This window comes from Perna viridis, chromosome 9 (assembly GCF_037379345.1).
Source record: "Perna viridis isolate PV_CMFRI_1.1 ecotype Kerala chromosome 9, ASM3737934v1, whole genome shotgun sequence".
Lineage (NCBI taxonomy): Eukaryota > Metazoa > Mollusca > Bivalvia > Mytilida > Mytilidae > Perna > Perna viridis.
Window position 1 is genome coordinate 33,978,929 of NC_142453.1, and position 17,743 is coordinate 33,996,671.

At 31.4% G+C, this 17,743-nt stretch overlaps 1 protein-coding gene across 18 annotated transcripts in view; it reads right to left on the minus strand.

Annotated features, from left to right (window-relative positions):
• Positions 1-17,743, minus strand: part of LOC148607925 (uncharacterized) — a 44,622-nt gene that overhangs the window by 7,486 nt on the left and 19,393 nt on the right. For 2 of the 18 annotated variants that reach the window (XM_088546262.1, XM_088546265.1), the window contains 8 exons: positions 17,028-17,200; positions 14,616-14,723; positions 13,967-14,008; positions 13,167-13,193; positions 10,111-10,199; positions 8,896-9,012; positions 6,473-6,516; positions 2,946-3,238 (listed from right to left, as the gene is read on the minus strand). In XM_088546262.1, the coding sequence (XP_088402388.1) occupies positions 2,946-3,238; positions 6,473-6,516; positions 8,896-9,012; positions 10,111-10,199; positions 13,167-13,193; positions 13,967-14,008; positions 14,616-14,723; positions 17,028-17,200 (893 nt within the window). Of the gene's footprint in view, positions 1-2,945; positions 3,239-6,472; positions 6,517-7,858; positions 7,898-8,895; positions 9,013-10,110; positions 10,200-13,166; positions 13,194-13,966; positions 14,009-14,615; positions 14,724-15,519; positions 15,556-17,027; positions 17,201-17,743 lie in introns of all 18 variants that reach the window. The other 16 variants (XM_088546267.1, XM_088546264.1, XM_088546266.1 and 13 more) reach the window with 16 other exon arrangements.

The window sequence follows — 17,743 nt, forward strand, 5'->3', positions numbered from 1 at the left end:
CTTTCTAATTTGTCAATATTGACATAATTAATTTGTAACTGAAGTATCTCATTCAGCTATAGATTAACAAAGACTAGTGTTAGCTGATACATAAGTGGTTTCTCTTATGCTTTAAATGGTTAATAGTTAAAATATTGAATGTCATTCTAGGCATAATAGATATTTGTTATTGCATAGTTATTGCTGGAATAATGACTACATATATGTTTTATATAATGTACCACTATACAAAGTATTTGTATTTAGAAACATCACTCCAAAGCTTCAAAGACAAGATTTCCACTTGCATTTGGGACTAAGTATTGCATCTTAACATCTTTCGACTAAATAAAGAATGTTAATTTTTGATATGGTTATACGAAATAACCTGGTTTGCGGCAATTTACACTTATAAACACTGAAGTGGTCTATCAAAAAGTGTAAACTGGCCAAAACAAGGTTATTGAGTATAACATATTAAAACATTCGAAACATTCCTCATAATTTTACTTCTAATGTTTGACAGGCCAAAAATTAAAATTCGTAATCAAAACGTTATTTCGTTTAGGATTATTTGAATCGCGGATTTATGATCAATCGACGTCAATGACATCATAGCACCAAGCCTAGTTATACAAAATAACATGGTATGCTGAAAGAGAACCAACCAATCAGAAATCTTGTCACAAATGAAAAAATGCATATGCATATGGAAAACAATGAAATAAAAGAGAATTCGTTGATATAAAACACAACTAAACCATGGAGGAGGGATGACGAACAAGTAACGAATAACATAAAAGTACTACAAATTAAATCAAACACAGAAAGAAGAGTGAACAACAAGAAAAGATTAAAGTAAAAGCTTCATATTACTCACAAGGATTTCAACTAAAGCTAGCTCTAAATTTGTTAGCCAGTATGAAAAGATTTCATTTTTTTCCTAATACAAAATTTAAGAAAAAATTGAAAATTAGACTAAATACTACGTTAAAAGAAAGATTGGATTCTGATAAACTACTTCATGAACAAGCAGAAATGTTATACAAACGCAAGCAATATCAATCGGAGATTTGAAGGGTTTCAAATTATAGAATGACAACTGTCATGCTTTTGTGTAAAAACTGTTTCTCATTATATACAGTTGCTAATAAAGAACTTACAAGTTTACCGATTATAATCCAGCCTCAGTTTCTATATCCACAAATATTTAAAGTCTATCCAAGGAGGATATGATTGCAACTTTAAAATGACATATGACTTTCTTTAATTGGAGTTCGTCCAAAACGAATATATTTACCTTCACTTTTATTTAGCTGTTGTATTCTTTTCGTGACACTAGATATGTCCTTTTTCGCTTTAAGATAGTATTCTTTTTTTAACCTGAAGAACTACCGAACCGTATATGTAAAATTCAATTTGTTAATTGTAATATTTCTAAAGGTGCAAGTTTTATTTGAATAATTCATTTAGAACTATTGGAAGGTTTAAATTGAGTAAGAAAGTGGTAACTAGGTGATTATGTAGTTACGGTAAATATATCTTTCTAATAAGAACTCCTGTGTATTCCTACTTGTCTGCCATACTTTAACATGTCACTGTGAAAACTCAATTTTCTTTATAAATGTCTTTAAATACAAGGTGTTTGATGTCAGTTTTAACATATCTGTCAACATAACAATATAAAGAAGCCGAAATTTTAAATGACGTTGTTTAAATTAAGATTTTATGCGTATTTGAACTGTCAGAATATATTCGAAATTTCAGTTCGAATTTCGAGCAGTCAGGATTAACGAGTATCTATAAGCAAAATAACGTCCTTTCGTTATCGAAATTGGATGGCTTCCTTTAACGTTCATTGTATTGTTCATGCGCCAGAACAAATTTCGTACCTGTTCCATAGATGTGACGTCATTTCACATTTTTTTTTCAGTCAAGGCGTTATCTGTAGTAACTATTTCAGTTTAAATTTATGTTAACCAGAAAACAGCAATAACACCTCGAAACAGTAAAATTATCTTCAATACTTCTGCGAACAAGCTTCAAGTAAGTCATTACAACAAGAATATTTCTGATTCTGCTTCTTCGAGAAAATCAGCTTCTATTTCATCTAGAATCGTTTGATTAAGGGAAATAACCAAAACAAGATTTCAAGTAGTGATCGATATGAAATATCGACAAAAATAAATACCAATGCATTTGAACGGAAAATTCAAAGAGTAATCAAGGGACCCAAGGTTATAACGGTAATCAGAAGAATGTAATCCAGGGACAAAGACCAGACATGGAAAACAGACATGCACAACAAAGAACATAGAGTAACTAAAGTAAAAAATACAAAGTAACAAAAGCAAATGAGCAAATCGGACTCCACTAAAACTGGGAGCATGGACCAGGTGCACCGGTAGGTAAAAAAACGTGAAAACAGACAATAGAGAAAATCAATATATGCGATGTAGATTACAGAATAAAATAAACTGACATGTAAAATCTGAAGACGAGAAAATACAAAGCTGAAACACTTGAAAACTTGAAAATAAACTCAACAAAACCCGGGCAAGACATTATGACATAATGTCCTGCTCCGCCAACTACACCCATAACAACGCAAGTTAGTAGAATCAAGTAAGCGTCAAGGTTGGTGGATTGTCAATCCGGAAAGTCATAAAATCTAATTAAAATGTCTTGTTTTATCTATAATATGTAAACTTCACATTGATCAGTCGATGGCAATTATACGTTTATAGTGATGATTGCGACAAAGGCAAAACGTATTTCTGTTTTAACACCTTATTTGACAGTATCCTATTCCTACTCAAAAGGGTTGTAAAAATTACAGGCACGACAGCAACGCAATATTAAGAATAGTAGCAAGTCTACAAAATCAAAGATAAAAAACAAAGCGGGAAATAAAACAACATATACACGAGTCAAAAAGTCGACATGTAAAAGCTCAATTTACTTACTTTTCCTCAACAACAGGAGCAGGGGGTGGTGGTGTTGGCTCCCTCGGTGGGATTTCTTCGGGGGGTTTCTCCATCTCTTGTTTCTTCCTTCTAGAAAGAGGTTTCTTCTCTAATGTTTTCTTGGTTATACATGATCGTTTTCTTTGTGGAGGTGGTGATGGTGGCTTTTCCGACTGTTTTGAAACAACGGGTTCCGGTGAAGGAGGAGGTTGTGTAGGAGAATATGTAAGATGGTTGTCCTGGTTTTCACCCGATGTGTCAGTCGTGTCAATTGGAATTGTCAATATATTTTTCTGTAAGCAATACAAATTGCATTAGTCTTAGACATAATGAAAGACGTTCTTATTTGGTTTGTATGACATGTTATTGTTAGAATCAAGAAACTGAAAATTAAACGATGTGTGTCTACTATGTACTTAAGTAGCGGTCTTTTTAAAAATCAGATAAGAGGTGATTCGTGCATGTCGAAAACCCACCGAATTCAGTTCAATTTCTTATTCAGAATAATTTACAGACCACACAACCAGTGATAGTTTTTCATTTGGGTGTTGCGCTTTTGAGATAAAATTTATAAATATTATAGGTGAAATTGTATTCTTTCTCGATTTGGTTCCATTTTGTTGCTTTCAGTGGGTGATGAATGTACGATTTTCTAAAAGGTGCAGATCTGAATGGAAAAATGATTATTATTATGTGAAAGTATAGCATATGTAGACTGAAAAAACATCGTTTGTTTGGTAGGTTTCTCTTCACCATGAACCACTTTACCATTAGCAGTGTCGAATTTTACGTGGACTGGTACTAAAATACAATACATAGCTCAAGATTTCGAACTAAATTATCATTACATGGTCAACTGGGGTACCAAGTATTGTGTATTGGTCGTTTCGATGTACTTCACTTTGACTTCAAGGTTAAAATTTGAAAGAAATCAGCATACTAAACAGTAATAGAACACATTGATAATGAGATAATAATTGTTTTGTTTTTGTTTGTTTTTCTTTTCGTTGTTTTTTTTTTCTAACAAAAATACACACATTTATTAAAAATTCCTGCAATATATAAAAATCCCCTTATAGCTAATGATAATGAGTTGATTAACCTGGACAAACGTGCTACTACACACGCAAACCACAGTGGAGTGGATATTTTTAGTAAACATCAGGGGCGTTATACGCATATTATATGCAAAGGGTACAGCTTACTATAGTAGAATTCGGTAAAATAAAAAAAATGTGATTTATTTCTATCATTCTTTTATGTAAAACAATCTGTTATATTAAAAAAAAATCTACACTTTTCATTTTTAAAGACTTTCTATAACGTCACTAATATGCAAAATCGAACTTTACAGTGTGGTACTCTGAATAATTGAACATGATAGGAATACGCACATTTTATACAAAGGGTACTTCTTATTATAATTTAATTCGATAAAATAAAACTATGAGATTTTTTTTATCGTCCTTATTTATAAAACAAACCAGAATATTGATGAAACTTCTACAGCTTTTCATTTATATAGACTTTATCTGTATTGTAACTAAGATGCAAAATCGAATTTTACAATTTAGTTCGTTAAATAATTGAACATGACAGGAATATAAAAAAGCAGTTAAACCAGATTCAATTAATTAAAACAATTACTAAACTTATCAACATTCTGATCAACTTACTGTTCACTTTATGTGATATATGTTCCCATTAGTGTCTATTCCCCATCATTCCATCCTTATACTTTGAATAAAATTAGTTATTTTCATGGAAATTTCTATTGATGCCTAGACAAGATATTTAAATATTGATGGTAAAAGCCCACAAAGCGGATGATGGAACTCCCATCGATGCATACCTAGCTCAGTTAGATCAATTAGAACCCCCTTTTATGTCTGTCAATATCAATAATGTGCTTAATCAATACAATGTAATTATCACAGGCTTTGTTTGCATTCTAGGACAAAGGAATTAAATCTGATGGGTAGTAGGTCCACTTTAATAGAAACTCTCAAATTAAGTTTTTTTTTTAATTTTCAATTATGTGTCTTAAATTTAAAATTCAACCAATTCGATTGCTTGATATAAAAGACTTGAGGAAAACTAAAGGTTTCAAGGCTAAATTTCGTTATATGTCATTTTATTTCTTTTGGACATTGCATAAAATTCACAGAGAACAGCAAAATACTTCGACAATAAAAATGATTATCAGGGATATAAACTCAACAAAGAGACATACATATGTTACGAAATGTTGTAGTGACCTTATATCCTATATATTGGAGAATTAGAATAGACAAGATGAAATCAATTCCCATAGCTTTCATTGAGTCCAAGAACAGATTTTCTTCATCACTGGTCGTGGTTTAATGAAAACTCATATGAATGTGAGCTTCTCTCTGCATTTGCGGTCAGTTTTCACGTGAAACATAATTTATCGTAACATTGTTTGTTTTCGTAATTCAATGGCATTTCGGACCGAAATTTCTTTTACGACACTTTGAAATTTCAACCAAAATAAGGTGATTGTTTCCTCATAAACCTCCTAACTTTGCATCATTGTATAATTATTAATTGTATGAGCCGATACTATCTAACAACATAAAATTTCATCAGTATTGCCTAGAAGTGTTATCATACGGAAGTCCACTTTGACGATTTTACGTTGTTAAAGCTTGTTATAGATTTACAAACAGTTCGACAATACATTTAACACGAGAACTGTGCAGAAGGTTGCTACTATATTCGATTGATTACAATCGTACTGTTGTATCATACTGTCGATATAAAATGCACTTAACAATACTTCAGACTTATGCAACGCAATTTATTGAGAAGGTTATCGCGAATACTATAAAAAAAAAAAAGAGTATTCTTTATGTGTAAATCTATGGTCGACATAAAGTATTAGGTTTTCAGTATTGATACATTTAGATCAATGCATAGCAAGGCGAATGACAATGGAAAGGCGGATCAATGATTGGATGATAAACCATTGCAATATTTACTTACATCTGGAAGTAAACGTACGGAAAATTGTATGTCAAACCCCAGAATTAATAATTGTGGGGTAAAATAAAGGTAAACTCATTTTTGTAAATCAACAGAACAGCTCATATCAAATGCACAAATTACATTTGTTCATGCAATGCAAATCTGAAAATGTTGTTATTAATAATTTAGAATGTGATTAAGTAAAGAATTTCCAAAATTATACATGTATTCCAAAGGAGATATACAAAATTCACAAACAATGGAAAACCGTCGAATATACTATTGAATATGCAAATGCTAGTGCCACCAAAGTTTGACTTCCCCATATTTTAAAATTTAGTGTACTATTATAAAAGAATACCCAAAATAACAATCCTTTGATCTGGTACAAGGTTCTAGCAATGCGACAGCTAACTCGTAGTTACATTGTTGAACACACAGTTACTTATTATTGTACGCTAATATGCAAGTGGAAATTTTTTTTTTATAGATCAAACAGTCATAAAACAAGACAAACGTGTTTTTTTATATATACTTACGTCTTTGTTTTTCTTCTTTATGTCATCATCATCATCTAGCATTCCTTCAGAAATGAAAAAATAATGGAAATTAAAACCAATACGTTCAAGATTCTGAAATTTCTTATAGAAATCATTGTAATTATTAGGAAATGGGTCACTGAAATCCATTTACTAAGAAAATAAATTAAAGGCATTTTAATAAAAAAAAACTGAAGTTTTTACCCAAACGATGATTGATGTTAATCGGAGCGTTTACCTCAATTAAAAGGCCAATTTAGGAATATAAAAGTTTATAATTGTATTTATCAATTAAAAGAAGGTATATATTCGTAACAAGAAAGAAAGAAAGTCTATTCGTAACAAGAAAGGTACTTTGATGAAAAGAAAAATTTATCCGACATATATTTGGTTTTTAAAAAGAGAATATGGGGTTTTACTGAAAGTAATAAACATAGTCAAAGTAAGAATGTAAAAAAATGTACAATTAACGATATTAAAGTACAAGTCCTATATTCAGTCACTACCTATGGTAGAAGTGATTCATGGTGTATAAAAACCCACCGAACAAACGTTGCTTTTTACGATAAATGACATGACATATTTTTACGTATCGTCCTTTCGGTATTTAGATCTGTATTTGCAAAAATCATGCATCCATCTCACACTTAAATCGACAAATCTGACCAAATCAAGAAAGATGACTATTGCAAAATGTCAATTTCATACAAAATCTATATACAGTAATTTCTATCTCGAATGCGCAACTACCGAATGATAGATAAAGACTAGTTATTCAGTATGTGGTATGGAACTGTTTCTGAAATAGACGTAAAATCGGTGGATTTTTACCTGAGGTCTGATGTTTTTTTATTAAGACTGCTACTTAAAGCTCCTGCTTATATGTTTTATAGTAGTACGATATGTTCTTGTTTCAACATATTTATTACTCTGGATTTATAGAATATAAAATTACAAATAAATGTTTTCCATAGAAAGGAATTACTTTACAAAAAGTAGTATATTTCTAATACATATATACGAGTATAGTTCAAAACATATGCTATAATCATTTCTAAAATGGGTTTGAAACGCGAACATAATCAAACCATCACCAACGTTTGTATAAATATAAGTAAAGAGCATATTAGACTAAATAAAGCTGCAAAGCCATGATATAAATAAGAGGTAACCAATCACCCTTGCTGTAGAAGAAGAAACCCATGAAGCTTAAAGCATGTATAGGATAATAATACCAAGTAAAAGACCGAATAGATTTAAATCATGGACATTTGTATAAGAAATGGAAGTTAATAAAAAATTGCGATTGTCTCCCTTTTAACTACAACTACCATATCTATGAATTAAGCCTTAAAAACATCAGTAGTATGTTTATCTAAATCAAACCTTTTATCTTTTGTTGCCTGATATATTTGTAAACCGTATCTGGATATAAATGCAATGTTGATGAGTGTGACTGTAATCAATCAAGTATTTGTAAAAATCCGGCAAAATGGGAAACAATTAAAGAAAAAAACATGTACATCAAAAACCCCACTGATCTGACAATATAATATCACTCAAGGACTCTTCTTCTATTTGAAAAGACAATTTTTTAATCTCTACATTACTGGCTTTGCTCAACATTTTTTTCATTAGAATGTTAGAAAAATGAGGATTTTGATACTTATCTGCCCATGAATTGTTCATTTTTAGTGCACTCAAATGAAATTATTACTCAATGCACCAACATGATATGGAAAATATTGTCTTTTACCTTGATTCTGATGGTCATTGTTTTTCATTACATGTTTCACCTATCACCTGATTCTAAAAGGAACTGGCACTTAATATTAAAATGAAGTTGATAATATAAGAGAAAGTTTTGGGGTTTTTTTTGCGCATACATCATTGAACTCAAATTTGTATGATATTAGACGTTTTACATGCAGCAAGCCATTAGTCCATTTTAAAAAAAAAACACAAGAATGTTCCAAAAATAATACACAAACAGTTTATCAAAACAAGCTATGCAATCGATATTAGCAACAATTTAAGCACTGTTTTGAAATCACTCATTTTTATAAATCACTCATGCCAAAAAATGTAATATATCGACATATACTCTTTAGGCCAGCATTTCATTTTTTAAATTTGGTTAAACGGCCATTAAAATATTATTTCGTTCAGTCAAAGGAAAATGTTTAAATCGCATTGTCCAAAAACACAACGGAAGTTTAACAAATGAATATTGAATAAAAATACTGATACTGACCAGTATCGTGACATAATTTTCAAATTTCTAGATCTTTCACAACAATTTGTGATTATGGATTATGGATTCTATAAGTGAACCCAAATAAAACCTAAGATCATGCTTCAAAACTTCAGACTAGCATTACGAAAGCAGCAGTTAATCAGCGTGCAATAAAATATTTGTATACCGGTGGATATTTTAATATCAATAGAGAGACGATGCACTGGTTTCCCGGACTTACTCTCTACAATTACGACTGGTGGAACCAGTTGAATTCCCTCGTTTTCATTGTCATTATCATTATCTGAAATAATTACATGTTTGACTACAACATCTATGAGTTAGTAAATGTACGTTAAGATCTGCTTTTTGTTACATTCTTTAAAAGGACGGGAACAAATCCAAAATTTTTTTTCCAATTATTAAAATAAACAAAAACGATTTTTTTTACCAGATAATCAATGGAATATTTCTTCATTATTTGCCTACTATATTTCCTAAAAATATCATCAATTAAGTTTAACTGAAAACCGAAAACTATTATTTTAATGAATTTTGAAAGGACGTTGTCAAACCAGTTACATATTAGGTATCATTTCTGACTACTTGACAAAAATGCAGTACTTATCGTATGCAAGCCATAATTGTGATACAACATTGCACTCAATATTTATGGTCTAAATAGGCAATGCAAGCTCGTTAACTAATTCATTTACTATGAAAAAAAATGTATCGGACAAACTGGTGCCATCTTATCGTTTTAAATGATCGAATGATTCACATTTCAAATAAAGAGAATTGACTCATTATTATCATAGTGCTGATTTGTTTGTAACTATGTTAACCTTCCGCAAGTTACTTCTGTTATTTCTATATGATTTATTTAGTTAAGTAGCACTCCGGCTAAGAATCATGCAAAATGTGATTCATGGGTGACAAAGCCTACAATTTTTATTTTTTTATATTTTGTTTGAATTGTCATATAAACAGAAATTAACAAGCGGTTTTTCATTTAACCCGTGTTCTTAGGAGATAAAAATTATATAGAATGCAGTGTTTATTTGAAAATTAAGGGAAATAACGCTGTAAATGACACTCAAATACAGTAGAATCTATTGGATTTTCAATGTTAATTATTTTCTAAGAGCAGACAGGTTGGAATGAATAATTACACATTTCATAATACAGAACCACAAAACAATTACAAAAATAAAAAAAAGTAGCCTTAATTTTTTGGGGTTCATAACATTTTCAGATTTGTGCACGATTCTTACAAAGACCACTTCTTAAATGTTTCTTATATATAGGGGCTGATAGGGTAAAAATAATTGATCTTAAAAGCAGTGGTAGAGACAAAAAAGTGTGTATTACGATCACAATTTTATGATATTCCTTTACATACTCATGTTATTGAGGTCCATTCGATCCAGATCTTCATTAATGGAGGTAGGAGTTCCCGGCTTTCCATCAAGACCAGTACCTGCGCCTTTCCTAGAATGCGTGAAATTGATATATTATTATTAAGATTATGAAAATGTTATAGCATGTTCTTGAAAAATATATGTCTACATTATTAACGCTTCACCATATGATAGATAAAACAAAATCTTTTGAATATTTCTTAATTATTTTATAAAAAAAAAAGCAAATAAGAATAAAACATACAAATATGTTCTTGCAAATAGGATTCCTCTCTTGTATGCCATTTTTGTGCATTTTTTAAAATCAAAAACATTGAATAAATGAATTGCATCAACAGCACAGAGCTAATAGTTCCAAACGTTACACGACTGTGTGTAAAGGTAATTGCCATTTTCGTATAATATAGTGTTGAAAGTAGCATGTTCATATACAAGTCAAGATTAAAACTGTGACTTCTATCTATTTTAACCATTACAGTTTGTGTGTAAAGGAATTTACGCATGGAATTTGATTTTGTTTACTAAATAGAAACATAACAAAAAGACGTTTCACATTTTATTTGTCAAGCTGTTGCATTCATTCTGAAAGCCTTGACTTTGTTTGGACAAGCTTCATAAAAAAACAAAACAACACAATTAGCAAATATATTATATTTCAAATTGCAGACACGCGCTCTTGTCAGGTGCTCGTGACATCGTTACAGCGACCTTATCAGACAAAACATAACAATCTCGGTACTCTTAGATCTTTGATTGAAGTTTAATATCAATAGTATCAATCTAATGGAAGCGGTCCAGAATATCGGGACGTCGGTTCACAAATAATTCTCCTTAATCGTTTGTCATCAGATATAAATTGATAATACAAGACCTAGTAGTCGGGGTCTGCTGATCAGGCGACATTTTGCCCCCACCACCATGGAACCTCTGATTGGCGTGCTTTATCGGTTATTGATCATAATATTACCAAAAACAAAATACTGTTAGATTCTTATGAAGTCTCTTTGTACCATGATACTGTCATCATTGCCTAAACATGTTTCAGTTACTAAGCGTCGAGATAAAACATTCTCAATAAACAAAACGGAGTCCCTGTATCATGCCACAAAGACTTAAAAACTCACATAGATTTCTCGACAACACTATTCTTTTAATTCTTCGAAACGTTTTAATTTAAGTATATTAGTATTAACCTAATGTATGTAGAAAAAAATGCTCTTTTTGATTTCTTGTTTGCGAGTCATTACTGCTATTGGTTACAGTCATTACAATATATGATGTTTACAACAAAATCATTCTTTATTTTATTCAAAGAGTAATCAAGGGAACCAAGGTTATAGCGGTATTAAAAAAAATGTAATCCAGGGACAAAGACCAGACATGGAAAACAGCAATACACCATAAAGTACATAAAGTAACTACAATCATACATACAAGGTAACAAAAGCAAATGAGCAACTCGGACTCCGCTAAAAACTGGGAGCATGCACCAGGTGCACCGGTAGGGTAAGCGTCCTCTTCAAAGTAAGAGTACTATCTCATTCATACAAACACAAGGCTTGTACTGCCAAGTGACAAACTTACAAGGTACAATTCATCCGCTTTCCTACCTATTGTTCAATGATGTCTTATTCTATACGGTCCCATAAAATATCCATTGAGTTGTTGTAGTTTACAAATAATAATAAACCGTTTGTAGCATGATGATATTCCGTTATTTTTTGCTTTATTCAAGAATATAAAGACAATCCTGTGTTTTTTCTGCTATTAATTACCGTAATAGCATTTCAGCATGCACATTTCCTTTAAATCTTCTATGAGTGTGCCATTTCAAATATTTTAATTTTCTATCACCGGATTCCCCATATCTCACAAGCCCAATTTTTTTCTATCCCCCATAACTTGTTGGAATTACAACATACCAGCTTCCCATGTTTTTCGACCTTTCTAATATACCATGCAAACTTACAATTTATTTAGTACGTCCCACAATGTCCCCATAATCTCCCTCCGTCATTATACTAATTATTTAACATTACCAGAACTTAGACAGAATAACAGAAAACATTTTAAAACAGCACACACGTTATATATCATTTTATCTCCTCTTTTAAAAGATGAACAAACTATGGTGAGAAAGAGCATATCGAAATTATGCCAATATTAAACGACCCGGACTTACATAACAAAAAAAATAGCCTTTCATACTGTTGTGTCAATTCATGACATACCTAGTGTGCAACTTTTGACTTCTAATACATGATATACTTATAAAAATGTTCAGCATCACCCTTATTAAACTTGTACTCTTTATTGTGCGTTGGGTGTAAAACATGTTTTATAATTATTCATTATCAAAGGTGCGTTGCAATGATACTGCAGTATAATTTAAAACAGTATTACTAGTATATAATGACAATAAATTGAATGCGTGCTGTTAGAATATTAATACGATATAATCGGTCCAATATGTGATAGAGTAACCAAGGGAACCAAGGCTATAACGGTAATCATAGAGTAACCAAGGGAACCAAGATTATAGCGGTAATCATAGAGTAACCAAGGAAACCAAGGTTATAGTGGTAATCAAAAGAATATAATCCAAGGACATGGAAAACGGATATACACAACAAAGAACATAAAGTAACTAAAACCATACATACAAAGCAACAAAAGCAAATGTGCAACTCGGACTCCCCTAAAAACTGGGAGCATGATAAATATACTTACTCCTATTACAAATATAATCATGCTACTTAATGTATATCATGCACACAATGTAATGCAATACTTTTGGAAAATATTTTAAAACGATATATTTACTGGTATGCGAAGATATTCAGTGCATGCGTGTCGTTTGTTTTTTAGGGCGAGTATCAACGTGCTCTATAATAAAGAACTTGTAATTGGTCCAAAATGTGATGAATATACTTACTCCATTATTCTCAAATATAATCATGCTACTCATTGAATTTAATGCATGCATTACGGATATTGAATTGTAGAAGTAAATAAAAACTATGCATGCCTAACTTACATGAATTCGTTGTCCTCTGGGATAGTTCTACCAAAATTTAGTTATGTCTCAGTTAATTGATATATTGATTGCCTTTAGAGTTTTATTAGTATCTGTGATGATATTCAATAAAAATATTCATGCAAAATAGAATACTAGAGTATGTAAGTCTCGTCACTTGACTGGTTTCCCGAGAATTGGTCCTTATCTACCATTTAAATGAATGTAAACTATCTATCATTTTTAGAGTTATGAATCCAGCATTAAAAGTAAAACAACTTTCTGCGTAAAAATGCCGATACAAACGTCAAGTATATTAATTTACATGACAAAACCGTAAAGAAAAGCAAGAAATGGAAGATTTTGCATTACAATGCAGCGTTTTGAGAACCAGGAAGTAATCAATAAAATACAGATCGGTCATCGGATTTCGACATGATCTACATCTTCCGATCAGGAGAAACGAGACTAGACTTACTAACCCTATTCGTATAAATGAGCTGGATGGCATAATATAACTATAGCACAAAAATGTGCTGCTGTCCTCTGATATAGCTTAGGTTAAGTTTGTAAACATTGTTATTGTATTACAAATGACATGAACAAGACAATAGATTTTGACTAAGTATTGAATCGGGATTATGTTCAAGTGCATTGTGATAATAACAGATACCAAACTCAAGTGCATGTTTAAAAATCGTGCAGAAACACTTAAAAAAGACAAAAATGTGGCAAAACTGGTGGTTCGTTATAGATGGATGTGAAGAAATAGAAAATATATAGAGAGAAGGATGGCGGAACCAGGCGTAGTGAGGACTTACGATAGGTCATCTTGTTTATTGTCTGGGTGTTCTGGTATGGAACTGTAGAAAAATTAATGTTGTTTGAATATTTAATTAACACAAAATAATGTTATGAAATATTGGTTTATAAAGATAATAAACTGTGTCAGTATTACATATGTAGTTTAACTCCATAACTTTTCTCATTAAACATTGTTTTGATTGCAAGCAGCAATAGTATCTTACCAATATCAAATATGTAAGGAACATGGCTACTTATCAAAAATGAATGAACACATTATGCGTAATATATAGGTTTAGAGATGACTTTATATACATTGTAGTTTATATTTGACTTCATTTTGTAAAGCTTTTACCAATCAGTGACAAGGTGATATTCAACAGTGAATACATGTACTTATTAATCACATATATGATATAAAAACGATGATTGTATCTGAAAAAGAAACAAAGAAACACACCAAATGTGTAAAAGGTAGAATAGGTGCCACAATTTTAAAACAAAAAAGAACATGTAATTTGATGTGATGTGACCACCTCAGTCTTATCAATGAAGTAAACAAATAAAAGTGAGCCACCTGGTAAAACAGTTGTGCTTTGCAATTGACCCTGATGCTTTTCGACAACAACAATATAAACATTTATCCCCACCAATACGTGGTATCACCTGTATAAACCAAACATGTAGTTCGGTCGGAAGTTGACTCGATTTCCAAACTCGTCTTCTCCAAGTCTTATCCATATATCAATAGCCTTTCTGGCATGCTTGCCACTTCTATATGTAATATTTTTACAAAGTAAATCATTTTTTTTATGATTTTCAAGCTCTCTTGGAGTAACTTTAAGAACGACTTTTAAAATTGCTTCCAATTTAATAGAAACAACAACAAAAAATACAATTTTGTTTACATATTTGTTTCTCGGAATTCAAGGCAGATTATAAATTACGTTTAATTATCCACAAATGAGAAGTTTAAAATATTAAAATACAAAATAATACATTGGACAGTACAAAGATGCAAAGATGTGTTATTTAAACGTCTAATTTGGCATTTGACAGTCAGGAACAATTATATTACAAAGCAACATCAACGAAGGTTATCACAATAACAGGAATGGAATCACAATAACAGGAATGGAATTCAAATATTCTTGGCTCAAAATTGTACAACGTCGATGGCGAACAAGTCGGTCACCATTATCAAAGAAGAAAAACGTCACAGCAGAAAAACTATTAAGAAAACTACATTGGTTTGACCAATCATGGGTAAGATATCCTTAGGTTGCAAAGACATATACAGTGACTGAAATGAAATATTCACATATCACGGAGGAATGGACAATTTTCGAATTAATTGCCGTGAATAAAAAAGCATGGTGTCAACTTGTGTATTGGAAATGGGTTTGTGAGAGTAAATCGTATTAAAATGCATTATGTTAATATTAGGAAAGCATCTGAAAAATACATTATGATTAAAACACTGTTTATAATTCGTAAAATGGCAATTTGGTATTTGAACAGCGTTAGAAGTACAAATGGCGTTAGTTTGGAGAAACAGTCTCAAACTTACGGTCTTTCAAGAATTTCACTTGTATCATCCTCATAACTGAAATATGTTATTCTAGAAATCAACCTTTCTGAAAAATGTACTGATCGACAGAGTTTGCCACTTCTAGGTGACTGTGCCATAGTTTTTATTGAATATTCTAATATTGTATATTCCAATGCGGAACAACTGACGTACGTACTAAAGGGAACCACCCTTATATTAACCATGTATGAACGCCCGAGGTAGTTTGCATAAAGACTCATGAAAAAATAAACGTTACATCTCAATAAAATTAAATATTTAATTTCATTCGTTTCATTTGGCTAAATTTGACGATTTTCCCACTGAACAAACGTTATATTTCTCATTAATTTATATCAAATTTGATACCAATGTATACTTTATTGAAGCTATCACTGATTTTATCTAATATTTCTCTTTAACTATGTAATTTATCAAATGAAACTGAGCATATATCAGATGACTGATCTTTCACCTTCATTTTTGCATGCATATTTTTTCTATTTCACAAAACTACCGTTGTAAGCAAACTTATATTTGAGTCTACTTTACCAACGAGTCTTTATTATAAATTATATTCTGAAATTCTGCTGTCAAAAAATATGACAAACCGACTAAGATAAAAATAAATGCATTGAACAATATGATAAGTGCGCATAGTTACTTACATTAATTGAATTAAAATAGATTTTGACTTCTAACAATTTTTAACGCTCTCAGAATGAATATAGAAGCTGCTTTATATTTCAAAATACGTTGTGTTGACGTACTTTATATGCAAGAAATATTATCAGAAAACCTCGGAGAGCACGCTAACATTTTGATGAGACCGTAGTGTCAGTCTATGTAAGAATCAGGCAGTGGGTGAAACATTGTATTAAAAACCCACAATTTTGAAAGTTTAATTTGATTATTTGCATCATCAGAATTAAGAAAAAAGACAAGATCTTCCATATCATTTTGGTAAACTGAGTTCATTAGGAAATGTCATTAGAATGCTCTGAAAATAAGCATTTGAAGGGCAGATAACTCTGTCAAAATCCTAATTTTTGTCTTACATTCTACTGAAATATTTCTGATCAAATCCGGTGATGCAAATAATGGTCACATCATCCTTAAATAAAATTATATTGTCAGATCGATGGTTCTTGAAATGCATGTCTCTGATGATCGTCATCTCTGATGACGCTTACCCTACCGGTGCTCCTAGTTTTTGGTGGAGTCCGAGTTGCTCATTTACTTTTGTTACTTTGTATGTATGATTTTAGTTACTTTATGTTCTTTGTTGTGTATGTCTGTTTTCCATGTCTGGTCTTTGTCCCTGGAATACATTCTTTTGATTACCGCTATAACCTTGGTTCCCTTGATTACTCTTTCCCATTGTTCCTGATTCGTACACCAACTTACACTAAACTGTATGCTATGTATTTCTGTATGTGTTTGTCCTTTTGTACGCTGATAAATAAAATATTTGTAATTTATCATTAACAACATAATGGAAGTCATACCTAGTAGTACTTTCTCTCCTCCAGCGGTTGATGAGCCTCCCATCTTTGGTCAGGTAATCAAACTCATCAAAGCCGGAGTCACCGGTACAAGGTGAAAGGTCACGGCCATCTCTGTTGTGCAGTTGGACACTTCTGACAATATTGCAGAACCGCGGCCGCGAGCCTTGAACACTCTGTTATAAAACATATACATTGTAACAACAGATTTAATTTACAAGATATGGGAAAATAATGTAATATAATGTCTGCATGGGTAATTTAAGATCAAAATGAAACATTCAATCAGTTATTGATCAGAGTCTTGATAGTTTCCGTATTATCGGCAAACAATGTACAAGTATTGGAAAACTTACTATGGGAGCAGAGAAAGGTAAATTACAAATAGAAATTGACATCTGTCATTGACATTGTGTTATACAGTTGAAATCTGTTCAACTTGTGTTTCGTTGGAACTCACTATTTGGTTAGTAAATACATGACATGCATTGTGTGTGTATTGAGTGTAAACGAAAGATTTGTGTTTGATCTAAGATTGATTGATTGATTGATTGATTGATTGATTGATTGGTTGGTTGATTTTGGGTTACTTCCTGTGTCAGATATCTAATGTATTTTCAGGACCAAGAAGTTTTAACTAATTGAACAGAAACTGCTTTGTACTAGTTCGACACGCAGGGAAGGATTTGTATTGTGCTATCTCACAGAACGAACAGCCC